A 23,231-nucleotide genomic window follows, 5' to 3' on the forward strand; every position below is an offset into this window, starting at 1 on the left:
ATGCTTTTGAACAGTGGTGTTGGAGAAGACTCTTAGGAGTCCCTTGGACTGTAAGGAGATCCAACACATCCATCCTAAAGGAAATCAGTGCTGAATATTCATTGGAAGGACTGATGTTGAAGCTGAAACTCCAATGCTTTGGCCGCCTGATGCAAAGAACTGACTTATTTGAAAAGACCCTGATGTTGGGAAAGATTGAAGGCAGGAGAAGGGGACAACAGGATTTTTAGATGGTTGGATGGCATCACTGACTCAACAGACATGAGTTTAAGTAAACTCCAGAAGTTGGTGAAGGTCAGGGAGGCCTGGCATGCTGCAGTCCATAGGGTCGCAAAGAGTCAGACACAACTGAGCAACTGAACTGAACTGATTGACGTATTTGTCATTGTCTTATAGTATAGCAGTGTGCACAAAAAACAATGTTGAGAGAATTCCCTGGTGGCATAGTGGTTAGCATTCTGGGCTTTCACTGCAGTGGCCTGGGTTCAATACCTGATTGGGGAACCAAGAATCCCACGGCAAAAGAAAAACCACACAATGTTAAGTCTTTTATGTGAAAGTGACATAAAAAGCTGTCACTGTTTTCCAAAGACAGCTATTCATAAAACCACATATTTCTATAATCTCATGTTTAAGGCAAAATCCAAATGATAACGATAGGTACTATTTGGTATCGTTTTACAACTTTGCCAATCCAGTAAAAATTAACCTTAAAAACAGACAATATGGATTTTGTAACCACTTAACTACTTTAGCCCAGGGAATAATCATGATAAATATCCCACCCTAGGGTAGAGAGTAAGAAGGGAGGTAGGATTGCAGGGACTATTTGTGTACCGGCCATGGGCCAGGCACTAGGTTAAACAGCTCTACATGCATTATTTCATTTAACCCTGCATTGTCTTGGTATCATCCTCATCTTACAGATATCCTTAGGTTTCCATTTTCCACTTCTTCAACTTGCCCAGTTTGCAGTCAATAAGAGTGTAACTCTGGACAGCTTGACTAGTCTGTTTCATCCTGCGAAGTTGCAACAATTTTTGTACAGAAATGTGCATGTCTGCATCCCATGTTGGTTATCTCATTAGTGTCCTCAGATACACAGTCAGTGCCGCACTTGTCCTCTTCAGCCTCGCTGCTTTCCTTCTCGTCTGGAAGTATACTAGGTGCTGAGAAGGGTCAGGTGAGTTCTCCATAACAAGCAGAATTCATTCATTCTGGATAACACTACAATAGCCAGGGGACCAAGTCACTTCTTCCAGCTTAATAATGAGTAATCACGGGAGGCTGTACGCAGTTTTTAAAGGCTTTATTGGTAAATATGCTTTAGGAAATAAACATCCATCCTACTGCTTCCATATCAGTGGAATGAAGAGCTGTGCCCAGGAACACAGGAAGTGGTGCCTGAAGGGACTGATGCTGACCACCTCTTATTCATATATCCAGTCAAAAGCACAAGGCTTGTATTCAATCAATTCTTCGGGCTTAAACCACAAGTTGATCTCTTTCTCAGCACTTTTTACTGAATCACTGCCATGAATGATGTTCCTAAGGAGAATAATTACTAGTTACCACATTTTAAAGTGCAAGAAAGTCTGTTTAATGGATGGAACAAAGAGCCACTAAAGATTTTTTTAGCCCGTTGCCCCTTGAAGCAGCTGATGACCCCAAATTATTTCCTCTTAAAAGCAACTGTAAAACTATAAAGGTACTTAACTCAAAAGCATCCCTTGGTTCAACTTTATTATGTTTCTATGTTTTCAAAACAGTGCTTGTACCCAAGATTGCCATGCCACCACAAAACATTCCTTCTCATATTTTAAAAAATACAGGAATATCTAGACCAAACCCCAAACTAGATATAAAATATTAACAGCCATTTCTGCTGTATTTTGTTACATTAGTTTGCAAAGCCCAACCAAAACATTCACACTTATTGAGACTCCCTTTATTTCATTTGAATCTCATAACTCCGTAAAATTTTGTAATATTTTGTGTAAGTGAGAGAAGCAGAAAGACTAAAAGTGACACACCCTTGGACACAGTGCCACAGGGCAGAGCCAACACTTAAAACATTCCTTGCCCCACTCTTTGCACTTTCTGTTGTCACGAAGGACCTAATGGCAACTCCCTTGTGCAGTGTCTTGGGTTAAATTTTAAGTAGCCTAGAGAAGTAACTAAGAAAGCATTCATCCAATGATAATTACCACCTAATTTAAACGTTCAAGTTTTTCTAAAATTGTAATATGCTGAAAATATGTTTTAAACCCAAAGTAAGTGGCTTTGCGGAAAAGTGATTATAACGCCCCTTAAACTTACCTGCCAACTTGAATGCAGAAGTCACCACGAATGGTGCCCGGCTTAGAATCTGCTGGGTTGGTCTCCCCAAGCATCACTCGTCCTGTCTTCACTACATTCAGGCCCTCCCAGACCTTGACAGTAGGGAAAAAGAAGTACATCGGTTCTGCCATCAGGACCACTGAAAACATTTACCTCTACCTAACAGCACACACTGATCATCACAAACACCATTTTCCAATAACGCAAGATACAATTCTATATATGGACATCACCAGATGGTCAATACCACAATCAGATTCTTTGCAGCCAAAGATGGAGCAACTCCATATAGTCAGCAAAAACAAGACCTGGAGCTGACTGTGGCTCAGACCATGAGCTCCTTATTGCAAAATTCAAGGTTAAATTGAAGAAAGTAGGGAAAACCACTAGGCCATTCAGATACTACCTAAATCAAATGCCTTACGATTATATAGTGGAGATGACATAGAATCAAGGAGTCAGATCTGGTAGGGAGAGTTCCTGAAGAACTGTGATCAGAGGTTCGTAACACTACAAGGGGCAGTGACCAAAACCATCCCAATGAAAAAGAAATGCAAGAAGGCAAACAACCAGTCTGAGGAAGCCTTACAAATAGCTGAGAAAAGAAGCGAAAGGAAAGATGCACCCAACTGCATGCAGAGTTCTAGAGAACAGCAAGGAGAGATGAGAAGGCCTTCTTAAATGAACAGAGGAAAAAATGGAAAGACTAGAGATTTCTTTAAGAAAATTGGAGATACCAATTTTTCATGCAAGGATGCAAAGAGCCAATTCATTGAAAAAGACCCTGATTCTGGGAAAGACTGAGAGTAGGAGAAGGGGGTGACAGAGGATGAGATGGTTGGATGGCATCCCCGACTCAATGGACATTTTGCACAAACTCCGTGAGATAGTGAAGGACAGGGAAGCCTGGTATGCTGCGTTCCATGGGGTTGCAGAGAGTTGAATGCAACTTCAACTGAACAACAGTAGCACACATCAGTCAGACCAATCAGTGACCTGATTATCAACCGGCCCCAGAATAGGGGCTGATATAAAATACCCCATACTCCATCCCAAGTGTATACAGAGAAAAGGTCTGCCCAACTTGACTTCCTAGTCGGACGGAAAAAGATTAACAAGACTGAAGAATTCTTGTGCAGTCACGAACTCTAAAAAAGTAATGACGAAAGGGTAAAAAAAAGTGACCAGACTAGAACGGGATCAGTGGGAAGGGCATCACAGAAGACTGGCCGAGCAAGACAAGGCAAAAACTGACACGAAAGGGGGAAGTGTATTCCAGGGAAAAGCAGAAAGAAGGTTACTGTCAGGGAACAGGAAGTAGGTCTTCTTTCTCAACAATTGTATGGACTCTGTATTATACCCCCCTGCTTCTATTCACTTCATTTCCAGTTGGACATTAATGCCACATGAAGAAATAGACCACTTCATTTCTAGCATAGGATGAAAAGAACTTTCTGTTATGTCTGATTCTCACTTCCTTTTTCCTCCCAAGCTCCCAGTTGCTTTGTAAACTAACCACAAGCAGGCTGCATTTGTAAAACAAGGAATTTGGGGTATCTGGAGATGATGTCTAAAAAGGGAAATGAAGACACTGAGCAAACCCAGTTACCTATCAGCTTTATTCTTCTACTTGGTGCCACCATGAGAAACTTACCATGGCCACAACTGGCCCTGAGTTCATGTACTTCACCAGGCCGGGAAAGAATGGGCGGTCTTTCAGGTCAATGTAGTGCTGCTTCAGGAGTTCCTCAGAGGCCTTGGCATTGAAGAGAAGGTACCAATTAGGAATTAAACTCCTCAGACCTCCTCCCTACCCCAGTAACTTGGTAGGTTCTCTAAAAGTCTGGTTATGTATTTAAGTTCACATTCATAAGATGTGTTTTTTTAAAAATCCCATCCAAACCATGAAACTGACAGTTTATTAGCAGAAAGATTCTTCTGATCATGAACACACACTATCATGTCAATGACCTTGTAATACAGATGTTATAATCCTTAAAAGAATGTGGTTATTAAGTGTTGGCTGCAATCAAAGGAACTATTCCAAACAGAGGTCATATCAAATCCTCTGGCCCTTTCATAATGCCCTTTTAAACATTTCTGATGTTAACTGAAAGATCTCTTTACTGAGAAGCTTGGTTTAAAAATCAGTTCTTAGATATGTATCCCCTGAGGTCCAGATTTGTGCCCCAAATTTAATGTGGAAAATAAAGTTGTCCTATGCCAAAGGGAGCCTGCAGGGAAAGGGCAGAGGAAGGGAAGCCCCATCTAAAACTTCAATCATCTCAGAGTTGCAAAACTGAAGCACAAAAGGATTGCAGCCTCCATCCTGTGCCTGGGTGGACCCGCGTGGGCCCAGGACACAGGCCTTCTCCACTCCCTGCTGCCCTCCTGCGGCCTACAGCCCCATGGCAACCTGAGTCACTTTACCTCCACTTAACCTTCCAAGGGTGCCCGCCCACACCGCGCCGCCAGGGCCTGGGGAAGGGTCAGCGGGCCCCAGGCGCCCTGGAGAGGGAGGCTAAAGGAAGTTCTAGCGGGCCCTAGATCAGCCAGATTTTCCGACTCAGAAAAGGACGCGGATCGGCGCTGCGGGGAAGGAAAACCGCCCGTGACCATGCCGCAGCCGGGGGAAAGGGAGTGGGGCGCATCACCTGAAGGAACTTCATGGCCACAAGGCGGAATCCCTTCTGCTCGAAACGCTTGATGATCTCGCCCACCAGGCCGCGCTGCACGCCGTCCGGCTTGATAGCAATAAAGGTGCGCTCCGCGTGGGCCATGGTCCTGTAGGCGGCAGGTGCAATCAGAAACCGGTGTCCGCGCCCACACAGGCCTCGAGGGGGCTCAGACGCCGGCCGGGAGGCCACGTGGCGCCCGCGCCTGCCCGACCCAGCCCGCAGCCGCCCGCCGCTACGTGACTTTCTGGAAGCCAAGCCCTACCCGCACCCAGCCGCCGCCCCTCGGCCGTCCAGAGCTGCCGCGGAGGACACGCGGCCGAATCTTGGGATAAAGCCAGGCCTGCGGGACCCAGGGGACGCTTGCGGGACTCAGGGGACGCTTGCGGGACGCAGGAGACGCCTGCGGCCCGGGACCCGCTTGACGCGGCGCGAGGGAGGAGGTGCCCCAGAGCGAGAAAAGGAGCGCAGCCGCAGCCTTACCGGTAAGGGGGTGAGCGCGGGTGCGGGTAGCGATGACGGCCAAAGCCTAGACCTGAGCCGAGAGCTGAGCGACTGACTCGGCTGGGAGCCCGCGGAGGAGGGGCCGGCAGTAGCCACACCCCGGACGACCCGCCGCCCAACCCGCGAGGCCGGATGCGTTCGGAAGACTCTGACCAGCCCCGAGCTTAAGGAAGAAGCTGGCTAGGGCTTCAGGGGCAGGAAGTGATTTTTTTCGCTACCTGGATGATCTACTAGTAGAACTGCGCGCGTCCAATCCAACTCCTGTCTTCAGTATCTCGTAGCACTCAAATATCTCCAGGTCTTGCTGCTGCTGCGAAGTCGCTTCAGACGTGTCCTACTCTGTGCGAGTCAGTACCATCTCCCCCACCCCATCCACCGAGTACCCAGAGCTGCTTTCTCTCCGCCCCGTCTAGCACAAGCCATTATCCTACGTGTGAAATCGGTTCCCCTTCCCTCCCTTCAAGCAAGTTGAGCCCTGCTTCAAGCCCTCCGTCTTCCAACGCGCCTCAACCTCACTTCTCCCCGCAAGGAGCCTCCGTCAGCATCCTCTTCAAACACCATCTGACCCTCCGCCCTGCTTTGATTATTGCCTCTGGCTGGAGGATGGCATCCAAGGCTAATTTAACAAAATGCCCTATGCCCTGCTCCTTCCTGCCTGTCTCTCCACCAACCTTCCCAGCCCAGTTTAGGTGCCCTGATCCTGTTATGGAGTCCAAGCTCGCTCTGCTCACCACACGACAGGCCAAGAGAGGAGGTGTTGAGGCAAGAAAAACAGCTTTATTCAGAAAGCAGCTGACAGAGACGATGGCAGGCTAGCGCTTCAAAATAACCGTCATGGATGCCAGGTTTTTTTCCAGGTCAGAGAGAAAGAAGCAACGAGGAGCTAAAATCAAAAAACAGGCTAGAGAGGGAGAGGCGGCGGGGAAGTGAAGCGAAAGGGTCCTCAGTCTTGCAAAACATCTCCAAGGGAATGGTCAGCCTTTGGATGGGGTGTGTTAATCTCTATTCACAGGTGGGCAGGGACAAACTGTCTCGCCAAGAGCTGAACAAAGGCACTTTCCTGTCAAGCAGAGGGGCAGGGTCCTCCAGGGAGGCCATTAAGTATGATTATAATAATACAGCAATGAAAATCAAGTCAAAGAAAGTTTTGAACATGGAGTCAGAATCGGCTTCCTCCCTGCAACATTCCTTGGAGAAGGAAATGGCAACCCACTCCAGTACTCTTGCCTGGAAAATCCCATGGATGGAGGAGCTTGGTAGGCTACAGTCCATGGGGTCGTGAAGAGTCAGACAAGAGACTTAGCAGCAGTAGCAGCAGCTACAACAGCTGCAACATTCCCACCCTGAGATGATGGTCTCTTCTGCCCCAGCACTATTGTGTGGCCAGGATATACAGTTCAGTCTGAGACACACCCTTGATAAGATTCTAGATTCTGTCACAGAAATCAGGCCTGTCATACATTTGCAGACAATCTCTATCTCCTCTCTGTCTGGCAAAACACTAGCTTTGGTGGTGACCAGCTTCCCCCCCTCCACCTCTCCTGCAGTGCTTACAGCCTGAGATGGGCAAACACACTCTCTGCTCAGGGTGGTGAGCTAACCATAGGGATTGCGTGTCACCACCCTAGTAGTCCTGGCACTGCACTGATAACCTGTGTTAGATGACTTGACAGTCCAGGCCTCCATTACACTTTGCTGGCTTTCCAAACTTCTAGTTGCAGAGCATTAAACCACAGTACATTGGCAGTCTATTCTGGAGCAGGAACACCCAGTGTTCCTTTGGGCCCCAATCTGCAGCACACTTTTATTTGAGTTTCCTTTCCAGAGTTATCAAATGTCAATTGTGCGAAAGAGTGGGAATTTCACAAATATTTCTCCGCGAAGCTGTTTGCCTCCTGGTCTGGTCACTAATACCACCTTGTGGTTATAGCCAGTAGCAGCCCTCTGCCTTTCAACTCTCCTTTTCTTCCTGGGAAGACTGGAGAAGGTATAAACAAAAAGAGAAGGGGGCAGGGCACAATCCTTAAAAGATAACACAGCCTTGAAAAAAACTGGATACAACAAAAACTAGTTAGAACTGACTAGGCCCAAAATGGTGGAAGATTCAACTTCCCTAGACCTTGAGCCTCATTATACTCTCATTGTAATGCACTGCTGCTGCTGCTAAGTCGCTTCAGTCGTGTCCAACTCTATGCGACCCCATAGACGGCAGCCCACCAGGTTCCCCCGTCCCTGGGATTCTCCAGGCAAGAACACTGGAGTGGGTTGCCATTTCCTTCTCCAATGCATGAAAGTGAAAAGGGAAAGTGAAGTCGCTCAGTCGTGTCCGACTCTTGGTGACCCCATGGACTGCAGCCCAACAGGCTCCTCCATCCATGGGGTTTTCCAGGCAAGAGTACTGGAGTGGGGTGCCATCGCCTTCTCACTAGCATGCTAAATTGTTAGGGGAAGCACACTGATTGAAACCTTCCACCCTAGCCAGGCACCATAGTAACCATTTGCATACGTTGTTTTACAACAGGAGGTCCTAGTAAGGAACATGGAACTAATAAGCCTCCACCAACCAGAAGAGTTTGGGAAAGGTCAAAAGGAGACACCACAGGTCCGACCACCTCCCAAAATCCTTCTCTCTAGCATCCATCTTGGCTGAACAAGGAGTGCACCAGCAGGAAGGACTCTGAGTCAGAATGATTGGCTAAAGACAACCCAGAAACTAATCCCATCACCATAAAACCTGAGACTGCAAGCCACATGGCAGAGCAGTTCTCCTGGGTTTCCTTACCCAACTGCTCTCCACCCGGGTGCCCTTTCCCAATAAAATCTCTTGCTTTGTCAGCACATGTGTCTCCTTGGACAATTCATTTCCGAGTGTTAGACAAGAGCCCAGTTCGGGCCCTGGAAGAGGTCCCCCTTCCTGCAACAAATGACACAAACACAGGCATCAAGTTCCAAGGCCAAGACTGAACGGCCAAAAAGTGGGCAGTGGCCCAAATCATGGCAATCCCCACCCCTTCTCCAAAGTGATTAGAATATTCCTTCTACTCTATAGCCTATTGAAATACCCAGCCCATAAAAACTAACCACCCCACATCTCAGGGATACTTTGCCTCCTAAGACAAACTACCTATGGAATTGTAACCAACCAGGCCCCTGTGGGGCCTTCTGGGACAGACCTTCCCCCAGAATCCTCTGCTTTAGCTCCTCTCTGAAGTACTGAGATAATAGTACCTGATGCACATTTCCTGAGTAGTTTTACAGATGTGAAAGCCCCCACTAAATGGAAGATATTTAACTATTTGATGACCAAGGACACATAGCCCCCAGGTCTCCTAGAGCCTAAGGATTATGTTAACTCCAGTGACACCACCCTGTTACCTCACAATCAACCAATTAGAGAATTGTGCACAAGCTGATCACACACCCTACAATCCCACTCCCTCACCTGACCTTTAAAAATGCTTTGCTGAAACCTTTTGAGAAATGGGGCTGGGGGTGGGGAGGGGTTCAGGGGCATGAGCCACCCATCTGCTTGCATGGCCCTGCAGTAAGTCTTTCTCTGCTCCAAACTCCAACATTTAGGTATTGTTTGGCCTAATTGTGCATCAGGCACATGAACACAAGTTCAGTAACAGAATGTGTCCCTCTCTCAGTAAAACTGCTTTCACTTTACTATGCTTGCTCTTAAATTCTTTCCTGCACGAAGCCAAGGACCTTCACTTGGTGGCCCAGCCCAAGACCTAGGACAAGACCATCCTCTTGTGCCCCATTTTCCTGCAACATATTTATGAAAGAAGAGGAAGAAAGTGGTCTTGTTGTAGCCACGCATTCCAGGAAATAAACTCATCCAGGACAATGCAGATAGTGGAGTGCAGTTTATTACACCGGCAGGCCCAAGGCAGTCTCTTCTTAGTCAAGGACCCCGACCAGTTTTTGTGAAAACCTTATATACCCTAAGTGTACGTGCCCAAACCCATCTCCCCAAATTTCCTGAAACTAGCCTGAACAAAGGAAAAGAAAGATACAATCAAAGCTAACCCATGATTCATATGCCTTCAGCCTAAGTAGTTAACAGTGGACAATTATCAATAGGCCTGTGGTCATACCCCAATAAGCATAATAGAATTTATGATTCTATTCGGTTACACAGATAATTAGGGTATTCTTTCAGGCTACGGAGAGTCTAGGTACAAACCCTGGGGCTCTTCCATCCGGGGGTCTGGTTTTCCAGTTGGTATGTCATTTCCATAGATACTGGGCATACAGCTCAAAGTCCAGAGTCCGGCCCAAGATGGAGTCCTGCTTTCAAGATGGAGCCTGTTCTGTTTCCTCCTTCATTCTCTACCTCCCCACTTTTCCTTTGATATAAAAAAACCCCACTTAGTTCTCAGGGAAGAGCCCTCTTGCCTGCCCACTGGTACCCTTCACAAGCATCCTATATTAATAAATCTACTTCTTACCTTTGTCTCTTGCTGAATTCCTTCTGTGCTGAGATATAAAGAACCTGAGCTTCATTAAGTCCTAAGATGAGGTATGCAGTTTCACAACCCTCCTGTCTTACTACACATATATTCATTCCCCCAAAGTCCTGGTACTCTCTCTCGCCCCCCACCCATCCCACCATTCTTTGTATGAAATAGAAATACATCTAGTCCTCAGCTGCTCTAAAAGAAGGTGGCCCCCAATGGAATAAATCCTTTCACAATGTATATTGTTTGTACACTTATATCCAATCATGTTGTACACTAAATATCTTACAATTTTGTCAATTATACCTCAGTAAAACTGATGAGGGGCGGGGGCAGAATCCAAGCAGGTATGGCTCATAGAGGTGATGATAGTCATAAAGATCTAATCCTTGAGGTGGTCCAGGGACTCAGTCCCCTCCATCCAATCCAAGACAGATGTTACCACCCCTATATCCAGCTTCTAGCAAGTTGGGAAGTAGGATTACCTCTTCTTTTGCAAAGTACAACCTTAAATTTACCATCTTCACTTTTTCACATCTCTTTGGCCAGAACTTGATCCTGTGGCTCTATCTACCTGCAAGCTAATAAAATCAGGCTAATATAATCATAGCTTCCCATAGTTACCATTCCCTCCCTCCCTCCCTCTCTCTTTCTTGTGGTGAGAACACAGATCTACCCAATCTAGCAAATTTGAAGTATACAGTACAGTATTGTTAATTGCAATCACAGTGATCAACATTAGATTTCATTTGAACTTATAAATAAATACATTTCCATCTTGTCTCTGTTAAAGCAACCAAATCAATATCCTAACAAATCAAAACTCTTTACAAAATAACTCCTGCATCTTTTAAGGTCATCTCAGAAATCCAGGCCCACTATCCACATAGCTTTTCTATTTTGGAGTAGTTACAACTTCTCACACTCGCCCAAACACTGAATCCCTGAGAGCTTCTCAAGAGCAAGAAAGATATTAATATCTTTTATTTCCAGGGAATCTTTGATGTATATAGTACAGTTTGGGCAACCAAGCAGATCCCTGGCAGATAGCTGTTGACTGGCTGAGTGCCAAGAATGGACGGAACGCAGGGAAAGAGGGACAGGCAAAAAATGTGTATTTATGTATGATCTCTCAGGCCAATATAAATAATTTATATTGTATTTATACTCTATTAGATTAGCCAAGTACCTAAAAAAAGAAAATAATACAAAGCAATACAACAAAACAAAAGCAACTCAATGACTCTTTCCTTGAGATGAACATTTTAATCTGATGATAGCATTTAATACTGTACATGGAGCACCCACAGCTCCAAGAGTTTCCCTCCAAATGAAAAGCAAGTTCTCAGAAATAACCAGGTTTGCAATGGCCTGGTCCTTGCCTGCGGGAAGGAGGGAAACTAGCATGGGACGAGCACTGTGGTCTGCTTCCAAGTCACTCGTAGATCCAGTTCTGAGCACAGCTCTTGTAATTCACCAGTTCCTCAGGGCGAAACCACAAGGCAATCTCCTTCTCTGCACTCTCCACGGAATCACTGCCATGGATAATGTTCCTGGATGGGGAAAGAGATGGCCAAAACCAGGATTAAACTGCCCAGAAGCTCCCTTCATTCCCATTGCCAGAAAGCCTATAGCCACAGAGCAGGATAAAAAACAAAGCTCCATGTACATTATTCCTTGTCAAAAGAAGAAACCTATAGTTGCCATCAAAGTAAGGATAAAGAATTCCCTCCACACATCCAGCCCTCTGATGTTCAGCCTATCTGAACACTAATGCAGGCAGTGGGAGCCTTCAGGAAGGTTCTACCCTCACAGCAGAGCACAACCACTTTGACGATGATGACCAAAGGCAGAGGGCCTACAAAGCCAAGCTAAGAAAAGCCAAATTAAGAAAGAGGGAAACAATAAACTCTGATTATAAATGGATCTGTATATGGCATCATGTCTACCCTCAGCTGCAGAAAACCACATTCTTACTGCACCTAACTTGGATTTTAGAAAACAGTAAAATGCAACAACCCCTACCTGCCAACTTGGATGCAAAAGTCCCCACGGATGGTCCCAGGCTTGGAGTCCGCAGGGTTAGTCTCCCCAAGCATCACTCGACCTGTCTTCACAACATTCAGTCCCTCCCAGACCTCCAAGGACAAAAGAAGATATGGTTAAGGAAAAAAATCAATCTCAGCAGAAAATCTGAAAACTATTAACTCAAAAAGAAAATAAAGGCTCTCATAAAATGGCATTCATTCATTGAACAAGTATTTATGGGGCATCTAAGTGTTCCAGCACTGGCAAAATTGGTCTTCCTGCACTCCTCTTGCTTTTCTACTATCTGTCTTGACACAGCAGCCAGAGTGGCCTTTTTAAAACACCAAGTGTAAAAAACTCCTACAGCCTCCCAGCAGTCATGAAGTACAGGGCCAAGACAGCCCCACATAATCTGGCCTCTGCCTCTGCCACTGAATTAATCTCACCCAACCTTCCCTTTCACCCACCAGGTTTCATCTATTCCTAACGTCCTTCTGTACTTCAAAAAGTTCCCCACCCTAGGTTCTTTGCACATGCTATTTTCTTGGTTGGGAATGCTCTTCACTGTAAATCTGTGTGTAGCCGGCTCCTTCTCATGCAGATCTCAGTTTGAAAATCATGTTTCTTGACCACTCAATCTAATGTGGTCACTTCCTATTACGTCATCTTATTTCATTTCTGTGCATCATTAATCATTAGCTGATATGCATGATTTTTGGTTTCTATATTATCTGCCCATCCTCCCTTTTCAGAATATGTAGGCAAAGAAAGCTATGAAAACAGTTACCTATTTTTGTCTCATTCATGATTATATCCCCAGTGTCTAAAAAAAAGCCTGGCACAAAGATGACAACCAATACATACTCAGAGAAGAATTACTACAATAAGACACAGTCTCTCTACCCTCCAGGAGCTTACAGTCAGGCATATCTCTCCTGATGTCTCCCAGATATGAGTCTTCAGCTCACCAAGCAAATGTATTTTGCCTTTGGTGAGTCAGAAAACTCATACCCTAATTGTCCAATGCCCCAGGCTCAGCATCCTTGCATCAATGAAGACCTGCCGTTAGGAGCAGGAATCACAACATTCACTCTTTGCTCCCAACTGAGCCATTTGTATCAACATCCCAAACATGTACACTCACCATGGCAACCACTGGCCCTGAGTGCATGTATTTCACCAGGCCAGCAAAGAATGGACGGTCCTTCAGGTCAATATAGTGCTCCTTGAGAAGGTCTTCAGAAGCCTAGCCCATGAGATAGAGAAAGAAATTTCATCCCCAAACTATTTAAGAACCAGCAATTTAGTTATTTTCCACTCACCCATCCGGCCATTTAAAACGTGAGCTCTCAGCTCACTTGTTCTATTACAATCTAATTCCCTCAACTTACCAAAAGGAAGGAGAGACAGGGACTCTAAGTGCTTCAGCTTTGTACCAGCTTTCCCCTATTGCCCTTGACTGATCAGTATAAAATTACAGAACATTAGAACTGAATCCAGCCATGGCATTTTAGACAGCAAAACTAACAATACAATGAATTTCCATTCCCAAACAATCCTCAACTAAAATCTTAGAGGGAGGTGGTCTCAGCATTGGATGAAAAGCAAATTGAACCAGGCCATTTCTCATCATATTTAAAAAATACCAAAGGCCCAGTGCAGTGACCATGCAATTTCCACAGGTATTGCAAACCACCCAAAAGCGCATGCCATCTAACAATAAGTCATTTTACTAAAGAATAAATCTTTCACGTTGCAAGGCTGGTATCTGGGAACAAATCAGACTAGTTATAGAGAGCAAACCATCTGCTTAGCAATGCCAACTCGACTCACCTGTGTTTCCTCTTTGCTACCACTTACATGCTCCTCAAGGGTCTAATGAGATCCCTTAGTTTTCCCAGTTCTGTAGTACTGCTTCGTACAGAATGCTGCACACTTCAGCGATACACAAACGTGGGGATTTGCTGCCAAAAAGCACATCCTGAACATGCTATCGTTCAGCCCCGTTCGTCGTCTCTTGCCAAAGTGAAATTACACAGCCACATCATCTCCCCGTTAGTATTCATCCTGACCCATCCCTTCAATCCATATGGGAGACTTGCAGTGATTGTCTCCTGATGACCTTCCCTTACCAACATTCTTTTAATTCTATTCATTGGTGCTGGCTTTTTTTGTGTGTGGTGGGCTGGGAGGGGTGGCGGGGGTGGGGGGGGCAGGGGGCAGGTGGGAGGGAACTCAAGTTTTCCTTCACATCAGATTTAAATAACCCTGTAGGCTCATGGCAGTTTTCCCCCCTCCCATTCTTCACCAAGTCCAAGCCCTTGATAGGAAACAGTGTAAAGGACAAAATGCATGCGCTTACGGGTCAGAGAGCCCTGAGTTAAAATCCTAGCTACATCACCGGCTGGGTAACCACACATTACTTAAACTCTCCAAGCCTCAGTTAGCTTTCTTATCGTTAACAACCACGGGAATAGAAATAAATACTTCTCTGGGCTGTCATGAGAGCTTGTGAGAAAACACAAGTGCCCAACACATGGTAAATATCTGATCAATACTACTTTGATTTCACTTTACCTTCAAAACCTAATTCAATATACAAACTCTCTGGAAAGCACTGCTAGTCCAATACCTGGTTCTAACCATTCTATCATGCTATCCCCTCAGCATTAACATCAGTCTGCTCCCTTTTATATTAACACACTCTTTCTAAAACATCACATAGGAACTATAGTGCAAATCAAACTAAATTTAAAATGCACCAGACGGGGAATTCCCTGGCAGCCCAGTGGCTAGAATTCAATGCTTTTACTGCCAGGGCTGAGGTTCGTTCCCTGGTCACGGAACTAAGATCCCACAGGCCATGCAGCACAGCTAAAAAATGAAATGCACTGGAAAAGTCCGAAGTTGACTCTTTTTCTCTGATTCATTCACTAAAGTTGACTCTTAATAGGGAAAAAAAAGATGATTCCCTAATGTATTTGCTTTGAGAATTTAAGTTCTTATTTCCCAGGTCTGTTTGAAGAAGGGTTCTTGGCCAATCAGTTCTTTGGAGTTTTTGAAATATTGCTTTGCAGGTATCTTGCAAGGGTGTCTGCTCTCTGTTGTTTCAGGTGGGCCCCCCCAAGGGCACAGCCACAACTTTCCCCTATATGCCCGGATAGCACCTAATACATGCTAGACGCTAGGCAGGTGGTAAACAATGATAAAAAGACTTCCTTGCTGAAAAACAATTTGCCTCAAATGGTGGGGGGTGGGGGCAAAGGTGAGGGTTGGGGAGTCTCTAAAATGATCTGCTCAGGAAGCTCAAGATCAGCAGCTCAAACAGGCCCAGGGCTTTGAGTCAGAAATCACTGTGCTACAGTAATATGTGGAACTCTGCACTGCCAAGAGAAAAGGGAGGCTACTTCTGAAAGTCCTGAATAACTCGCGTGGTTCCAGGACTCAGTGGAGAGGCCACCGTTTCAGGACATTTATTCACCCTAAATGGAGAAGTCTAAAATGATGTGAAGGTAGACAGAGGCTGACCGACGGTGTTCCCCTATTTCTATGAAGTAATAGAAACAGCAAGAATGAAGTCCACTTACCCGCATGAATTTCATGGCAACAAGACGGAATCCCTTTTGCTCAAAACGCTTGATTATTTCTCCCATGAGGCCTCGCTGGACTCCATCGGGCTTGATGGCAATGAAGGTGCGCTCGCTGTTGGCCATGGTCCTGGGGATAGGCAGGTGGAGGGATGAAGCAACCAACACTGAATATCCTGCCTACATCATTATCCTTCTCAAGCAGATTATCCCATAAAGCTGCTTTAAATCTGTGACATCAATTCTAGGACTCTCTAATTCCACCTCAGTCCCCCATCTATGAATTAATATCCCAGAGTGGGGAAGGGTCAAAAAGCCGGGGTTATGTGCTATTTTATTTAATAAGCTTCTGTTAAGTCATATCAAGAGGATGTGACTGCCAGTTCACCCTCAATCTGGACCCAGGCGATCAGAGGCTCCTCACTCCCTCCCCGGTCCTTGGAATATACACTCTGTACACTGTTCCCATAGCAGGAGCCATTCAAGGATGCAGCTTTGAGAGAGGTAAGGTGTTATTGAAACTATCTACACAGAACATGTGACTGAACCCAGTTAAGGCCTCTATATAACCTTTAAGTTCTGGTGGGTGGGTACAATGCAGTCAGCCAAGATAAGCCTCATGTGTATGTTCCCTGTCTTATTAAAACTGCCACCTTCCAACCTAGAGTGGTCTGCCTCTTTGGACTCTCCTTGCCCTCTATGTACAGGGCCAATTTGTGAACTAACAACTGGTGAGCCAGCCAAGAGACTGAAGAAATGGGCCTTGAGAAAGAAGCATCCCTAGACGAACTCCAAGCTGAACATCTACCTCTATGTGGGGAAGGTGGCCTGTATGTCTGATGCCTGTGGACCACTACAGGAGAACAGGGATGCCCCGAAAACTCTGGCTACTTTAACATGTTTGTTAGAGAAACTACACAGGCAACAAAGATGAGAAATGAGTGGCCACCACAGTGGGCAAGCCACTGGGCCACAGACGCACTAGAGGCTGAAGCCTGAGTTAGCTGGAAGAGCTGAAGTTAGAGAAGAACATGTAGGTATCCACTGCTCTGCCAGCTGAGAGACAAGGTATAAGTTGGAGACCTTAGCTTTTATGTAGCAAAGCTAGGAGAGCACAAGCTGCTGCAGATTAATGTCCAAGTGCTGTGACAAAGCCTGATTAGGACACTGAGAGACAGAATCCTTGGGAAAGTGAGAAGCACTAAGGGGAGGACGTTGTGGTGATTGACAATGAAACAGATGAAGCCCTCGACGCTGTCCAGCCCCTAATACAAAGAAAAATTTTCATCAGTAATTACTCTAGACTTATGGTAATAGAGAAATACACCCCAAAACTTCTAAGAGAAAACTTCCATTCTTTCTCTGTCTCTTGAAATTGTAAATCTTACCATGTGTTTGAAATGTAAATATCACAGGAGATAATTAAAACATTGCCCATAGATTGAAGAAAAAGGGTGGGGAGGGGTGTGAAAACAGCTTGCTATAGGACCGCCCTCCCACAAAATCTAGTCTGCAGCATCCATCAAAGGCAAGTACAAAAAAAACTGTTTTGGCCATGCTGCGAGGCTTGAGTGATCTTAGTTCTCCAACCAGAGATTGAACTCATGGCCCCTGCAGTGGAAGCATGGAGTCCTAATCACTGCACCACCAGGAAATTCCCAAATTTTTAAAGTCTTCTCTACAAATATTAGTAAAAGGCTTTAGCCATGTAAGTGGATACCTGATTCATGGCTAAAGTTTTGGAGAGACAGCTATGGATTCTTTGTTTGTGTCTATCTGTATTTCATATGTCTATGGATGTATGTTATAAATATAGGTGATATTTTTCTATCTCCAGAGTTGTCAAAATCAATTTGTAAAAAAAGCTCTATTTAGTTGGCCTAAAGAAAAATAAGCTTTGATATCAACAGTGTACTTATGAAAGCTAAACAACTGTCTTTCATGTGCTCAAAGGACAAAGTTTTGCTGGACTACTGGTCTGTTCCCTACGGGATTGTGAGAGGCTTTTATTCCCTTTTGAGTAACCTGCCTAGAAAAAGATTCTGTGTTTTATCAAAATTTCTTGTGCTTCATGTTATCTTTCTCAGGTCTTTGATTCACAAAATATTTTTTTGTATTTGCCTTTGATGAAAGCTGAGGACTAGATTTTGTGGGAGGGCGGTCCTATAGCAGACTGTTTTCACACCCCTCCCCACCCTCTTTCTTCAATCTGTGGGCAACGTTTTAGTTATCTCCTGTGATATTTACATTTCAAACACATGGTAAGTTTACAATTTCAAGAGAGAAAGAATGAAAGTTTTCTCTTAGGAGTTTTGGGGGTGTATTTCTCTATGAGTCTTCTCTATTAAAAGGGCTAAGTTTGGGTTTTTTTTTTTATCAATTATGTAACTTTCTGTATTTGCCTTTGGAGTCTTTGTAACTTAAGTTAAATAGAAAACTATTAATTCACAGTGACCTAAGATCCTATTTAATCGTGTTTTAAAACCTTTTGGTATTTTTGATAAGCTCTCCAAAAATCTATTCGTAAATAAAGTTTTGTTGACCTAGAACTAACTCTGGGATTTTCCAGAGAACCTCTACTGCTACTACTGCTGCTAAGTCACTTCAGTCGTGTCTGATTCTGTGAGACCCCATAGACGGCAGCCCACCAGGCTCCACCGTCCCTGGGATTCTCCAGGCAAGAACACTGGAGTGGGTTGCCATTTCCTTCTCCAATGCAGGAAAGTGAAAAGGGAAAGTGAAGTCGCTCAGTCGTGTCCGACTCTTCACGACCCCATGGACTACAGCCCACCAGGCCTCCGTCCATGGGATTTTCCAGGCAAGAGTACTGGAGTGGGGTGCCACTGCCTTCTCCGAGAGAACCTCTAGAACAATTCAAAAGATATATTTTCTTTCCTTATAAAAGAGAGATATTAAACTAATTAGCCTGTTTAATATATTAAATTATATGGGAAGCATTATCAAATAAGAAGTGATGTTAAACTTTCTTTGGGGTATATTTGTATGAGATTTCTAAAAATCTGCTATGTCTTGGTATAATGTTATCAACTATAATTTTTAAATGTGTATCCAAAAAAATCACATTTCCTTGTCAACTGAATTATAATGAACTCTCATAAGATCCTTAGCTATAGTCATTTAAAAGTTTTTTTTGTCATTTACAGTCATTGATTTACTCTGATGATTTGCAAAACTGTTCCTGCAGAAGTGTTTCATCTTGGACTTCCCTTGTGGTCCAGTGGTGAGGAATCTGCCTGCCAGTGTAGGGCACACAGGTTCGATCCCTGGTCCAGGATTCCACATGCTACAGGCAACTGAGCCTGCACACCACAACTAAGCCTGTGCTTAGATCCCACGAGTCACAACTACTGAGCCCAAGTGCCGCAACCAGCCTGCATACCCTAGAGCCTACAGAAGGCACTGCAACACAAAGCTCAGCACCGCAACTAGAACAGCCTCCGCTCACTGCAGCTAGAGAAAGCCTGCTCACAGAAATGAAGACCTGGTACAGTGAAAAAGAAATTATTTTTTTTAAATGTGCTTCATCTTCAAGGAGATTTATGGAAAACTTTTTACAAGCATAAGTTACTGATAACTAAGATCAATTTGCCTTCACGTGAGAGGGGCAGTACTGGACATTTCAAGGACTGCCCCACGGCTACCTGCACAACCTCACATGCTTGGGTGATAGCCCAAGACCTGTCCCTGTTTCCTTTCCCCACTCTGATAAAAACAGGTCCATTACATCAATGATTTGATACTGTGAACATGTGACGACTTGCCCCTGCTGTAAGACACTCTGCAGGCTTTGTCGGAACATCCATGAGGGAGAAGGTGGGCAGTACATTCACAGAAAATTCAAGGCCCAGACACCTAGGTAAAGTTTTTGGCAGTCCTTTGGTCAGATAAATTGTCCCAGAAGTTGTCACTGATAAGGTACAAGCTTATCCAAGCCCTAAGAATGTGAAACAGGTGCAAGCCTTTGTAGGAATTTGGAGGTTTTGGAGGACTTTTATTCCCCGCCTGGCACAGTGCCTCCATCCCTTATATCACCTGGTAAAGACAAGGCATACGTGCGACTGGGGATTACAGCAGCAGTCTTATTAGAGCAGCAGATTATTTTGCCTTTGAGATGGCAAAAAATACTAGTGAAGCAAATTAAAGCTCTGGGCACTTCCCAAGCTGGGCTCCCATTTGAGTTAGACGCACCTATTACCCCGGAAGGTCTGAGTTGGGCACTGTGGTAGAGAAGGAGAGTTCCCCTAGGATTTTGGTTCCGGCTCTGGAAGAGGGCAGAAACCCAATACACCCCACAGAACAGCAGCTTCTAGCACTGTACACAATGCTCCTCTGGGCAGAGCTTCTCACAAAGGAACAGCACATCATGGAAAGAACTTCCCTTCCTTTGAAGGGGTTGTTAAGAATAAGTTCCATCTACCCACCTCTGCCATGGCTCAAACCCTCACAATGACTAAATGACCTGTCCATTTGTAGCAGATGAGCACCCTACCACCAGTCCACTGTCTCTAGAAATGTGGGCGCTCCTAGGCCCTATCCCTGGAGGAGGAAATGGCAACCCACTTCAGTATTCTTGCCTGGAGAATCCCATGGACAGAGCCACCATCTTGGTCCCCTCCACTGGCCTGGAGGACATTAAAACATACAGACAGGCCCTTACTCAGTTCATCCAGCAAGTCTTAAATGACAGTGTGCAAAGCCTGTCTTAACCGAACACTAAAATAATCTTCAATGAGAAAAGCTGTCCTCTAAAACAGAATAGCCTTGGACATTATTACTGCCTCATAAGGGGACTTAGTAAATCAATGGTTCAAATTATGGGGCTCTTGATGGAGACAACTGTTATTTATTTTGAGAATCATCTTAATCTGTCTTTTCTCTTGCATGTGCCTTTATATTGTTGCTGTGGCATCTGCCTCCACTGCAGTCAGATAGCTGCCAAACAAGCCACCTCCATGTGGCAGAACCACTTGCTGACTTCTCAGGGCACACTTCTGACCCTGCAGAAGGAGAGGGGGTGAGATTGTAAGGGCTGGTCACAAGGGATGGAGTATTGGAGGAGGTTTTGACCATCAGTTGACACTCCGGCTGATCCCAGCAATTGCAAGCTCCTCACCCCTGCCCCTGTCCTTGGGATTTACACTCTCCCTACTGTCCTCACATTAGGGGCTGTTCCAAGGACAGCAGCCTTGAGAGAGTAAGGGGTTGTTCAGACCACCTGAACTGAACCACGTGACTGTACCTAGTTAAGGCCTCTATATATAATTTTAAAATTCTGGTGGACAAGAACAGAGATCTACTCATCTTGCAACCACCCAAGATAGGCCTCAAACTCTGTTGCTCATTACACCTGCCATATACCAATCTGAGTGCTTGGCCTTTTTTTTGTCTTCCTTTCCTTCTGTGTACAGGAGCCAGTTTTCAAACACAGTATTGTGTACCCAATACTGTGGCAGAACTAAGGCAGCAGATTTTTAAAAAAGACACTATCTTTCTTAACTATCCAGATGAGGGAAACCACAGTGATAATGTAAAGGGCAGTCTGAAATGTGGTTTGACCTACTGCCACAGTCGTGGTTTTAGACCTGAAAGGGGTATTAGAGATTCTTTCATTACAATCTCCTTTTACAAACGAGGAAACAGATTCAGAGCACCAAAATCCAGATCACCTAACCCTATGCAACTTATGCTATGTCATGAGACATAAAGCATATTCTCACTAACCAATAAATGGTGGATTGTGGGAGCACTAAAACCATGAGTAATATCTGACATGGGACATCATGCTGGAAGGAAGTCTAGAGAGAACCGATTCTAGACTTTTCCTTTTACAGAGAAGACTGGGCTCAGAAACTGATCCTTCTCCACAAGACGAGAAAAGAGTCCTCTTATCTTGAAAGACAATCCCTCTGGCTAGCAGGACCACTTTCTGGCTCTCTCTTCCTGTACTTTAGTTACCTCTTATTACAGCACTGTAACAATATATTTGAATTTTCTGTTTATCTGTCTTTCCACTGGCCCGCTGCATCTATACAGGGATGGTTTACTTCTGTGTCTGTCCTGCTACCTAGCCACAGGGCGTAGCACTCAGTAAGAGCAAAGAAAATCTCTTAAATGATAATCACCCTGCACCTCCAAGAAAAAGAGACAAAGCCCCCAAACTGGTGAAGAACTCCTAATGGAAGCTTAAAATAAGCACCGATTCCCCGGGAGAAAATGGGACTAAAGAGCCACACACAGTCCCTATCAGTGTCCCCCGCGTATACCTGCGACACAGCTGTCGTTCATTCTGTCTGTATGTGTAGGTACTCGCTCAGTCGTGTCCCACTCTTTGCGACCCTGTGGATTTAACCCGCCAGGCTCCCGTCCATGGGATTTTCCAGGCAAGAGTACTAGAGTGAGTCATTTATTGCTGCCCAGAAACAAGACACAACCCCTACAGTCGCGGAAAGGCAGCCACCGACAAAGGTAAGTCCACGTGGCGTGGGACGAGAGCTGACAGGTTTGGACCAGTCGTCAGGCGATTCCCCCCAATCCGATCCCCCGGCCACCTCTCTGACAGAACAAGTCCCACCTCTTCACCTCCTCCTTCCCAGACTCCACTCGTTTCCCTTTCCTCTCAGGAGCCCGACCTCTTCTTACCAACCCTCCTGCTTCCTGGGCTTCAACACCGTCTGCGGCCGCCAGCACCGGAAACGCGCCCCGGCTCCTCCAGTTTCCCGGTACCTACCCGCGCGGAACGCTTCTGCCTAGATCGGTTGCAGAAGGGTCCGTTTTGCTGAACACCGCTCGCCTACGCTTCCTCCTGACAGTCCGGCGTCATTCTAGAGAACAGCAGCTGCTCTTGTTTTTCCCTGCTCTTCCGGCAAGCTACCTTCCGCCATTTTAAAAGCTTTATTTCTTTGGTTAAGATTCTGTGCCTCAACTTTCTTTTTCTCGACCAAATTGGCTCCCGAGAGGTGGCGCTCACGCAAAGTCTGAAGAGCTTCTGACCTAGAAGTAGACCGTAGCCCTCCTTTTACATTCACTCGTTATTTCCAGCCTGCCAAGCAAATTTACTTATCCAAGTACCGTCTGTGTACCAGGCGCTATTTCAGGGTCTGGGGTATGACAATAAGTTTTCTTGAAGCTGGCGATGGGATTGAGAATGGGGATAAACTAATGAGCAAATTCGTATGCAATGTATTATGTAAATGCTGTTTTAAAAAGCAGGATTGAGGGGAAGGTAGAGAAGTAAACTAAACGCTCAAGGAGGGACTTCCATGGTGGCACAGTGGATAAGAATCTGCCTGCCAATGCAGGGGACACAGGTTCGATTCCTGGTTCAGGAAGATTTCCCCATGCCAGGAGCAACTAAGACCTGTGACCCACATCTCTGGGGCCCGCCCACCGCAACTACTGAAGCCCATCCACACAGCTAGAGGCCAATGTTCCACAGTAAGAGAAGCCACCATGATGAGAAGCCAGGGCACCACAGCTAGAGAGTAGTTCCCCTTGGTGGAACTGCAGAAAACCCAGGCAAAGCGACAAAGACCCAGCACAGCCAAAACTTCTTATTTTTAAGTAGCATGGAAGAGGTCAGATTTCTGAAACACATACATACAAGCACACAC

At 45.4% G+C, this 23,231-nt stretch overlaps 2 protein-coding genes and 1 long non-coding RNA gene across 7 annotated transcripts; 1 reads left to right on the forward strand and 2 right to left on the reverse strand.

Annotated features, from left to right (window-relative positions):
* Positions 1 to 1,294: 1,294 nt before the first annotated feature.
* NME2 (NME/NM23 nucleoside diphosphate kinase 2) lies at positions 1,295 to 5,609 on the reverse strand. Its single transcript, XM_061391340.1, has 5 exons — positions 5,499 to 5,609; positions 4,995 to 5,124; positions 3,995 to 4,096; positions 2,320 to 2,432; positions 1,295 to 1,548 (listed from the first exon to the last, which is right to left on the reverse strand). Exons 2-5 carry the CDS (start codon positions 5,118 to 5,120, stop codon positions 1,431 to 1,433), a joined length of 459 nt encoding a protein of 152 aa, XP_061247324.1. The 5' UTR covers positions 5,121 to 5,124; positions 5,499 to 5,609; the 3' UTR covers positions 1,295 to 1,430.
* A 270-nt stretch (positions 5,610 to 5,879) lies between these two features.
* On the forward strand, positions 5,880 to 8,357 carry LOC133232208 (uncharacterized). Its single transcript, XR_009731341.1, has 2 exons — positions 5,880 to 6,376; positions 8,041 to 8,357. It is a non-coding gene; the product is annotated as an uncharacterized LOC133232208 (long non-coding RNA).
* Positions 8,358 to 11,231: 2,874 nt separating this feature from the next.
* On the reverse strand, positions 11,232 to 22,352 carry NME1 (NME/NM23 nucleoside diphosphate kinase 1). Of its 5 annotated transcripts, none has more exons than XM_061391344.1 (5): positions 22,261 to 22,352; positions 15,601 to 15,730; positions 13,158 to 13,259; positions 12,011 to 12,123; positions 11,232 to 11,538 (listed from the first exon to the last, which is right to left on the reverse strand). In XM_061391344.1, the coding sequence occupies exons 2-5, from the start codon at positions 15,724 to 15,726 to the stop codon at positions 11,421 to 11,423; spliced, it is 459 nt and encodes a 152-aa protein (XP_061247328.1). In that variant the 5' UTR covers positions 15,727 to 15,730; positions 22,261 to 22,352; the 3' UTR covers positions 11,232 to 11,420. The 5 variants fall into 5 exon arrangements, with proteins under 5 accessions (XP_061247328.1, XP_061247329.1, XP_061247325.1 ...); XM_061391345.1 differs by having other exon boundaries at positions 22,251 to 22,342; XM_061391341.1 differs by having other exon boundaries at positions 22,193 to 22,301.
* Between the last annotated feature and the right edge of the window lie 879 nt (positions 22,353 to 23,231).

Source organism: Bos javanicus, chromosome 19 (assembly GCF_032452875.1).
Source record: "Bos javanicus breed banteng chromosome 19, ARS-OSU_banteng_1.0, whole genome shotgun sequence".
Classification (NCBI taxonomy): Eukaryota; Metazoa; Chordata; class Mammalia; order Artiodactyla; family Bovidae; genus Bos; species Bos javanicus.

Excerpts from the sequence above, each read along its gene's own strand:
- NME1 (XM_061391344.1), bottom strand. The coding sequence starts at position 15,726 with ATGGCCAACAGCGAGCGCACCTTCATTGCCATCAAGCCCGATGGAGTC. Across the intron at positions 13,260-15,600 it reads TTGCCATGAAATTCATGCGG|GCTTCTGAAGACCTTCTCAA; the intron begins GTAAGTGGACTT and ends CTCATGGGCTAG. Across the intron at positions 11,539-12,010 it reads TTTTGCATCCAAGTTGGCAG|GAACATTATCCATGGCAGTG; the intron begins GTAGGGGTTGTT and ends TTCCCCATCCAG.
- NME2 (XM_061391340.1), bottom strand. The coding sequence starts at position 5,120 with ATGGCCCACGCGGAGCGCACCTTTATTGCTATCAAGCCGGACGGCGTG. Across the intron at positions 2,433-3,994 it reads CAGGGCCAGTTGTGGCCATG|GTCTGGGAGGGCCTGAATGT; the intron begins GTAAGTTTCTCA and ends CCTACTGTCAAG. Across the intron at positions 1,549-2,319 it reads TTCTGCATTCAAGTTGGCAG|GAACATCATTCATGGCAGTG; the intron begins GTAAGTTTAAGG and ends TATTCTCCTTAG.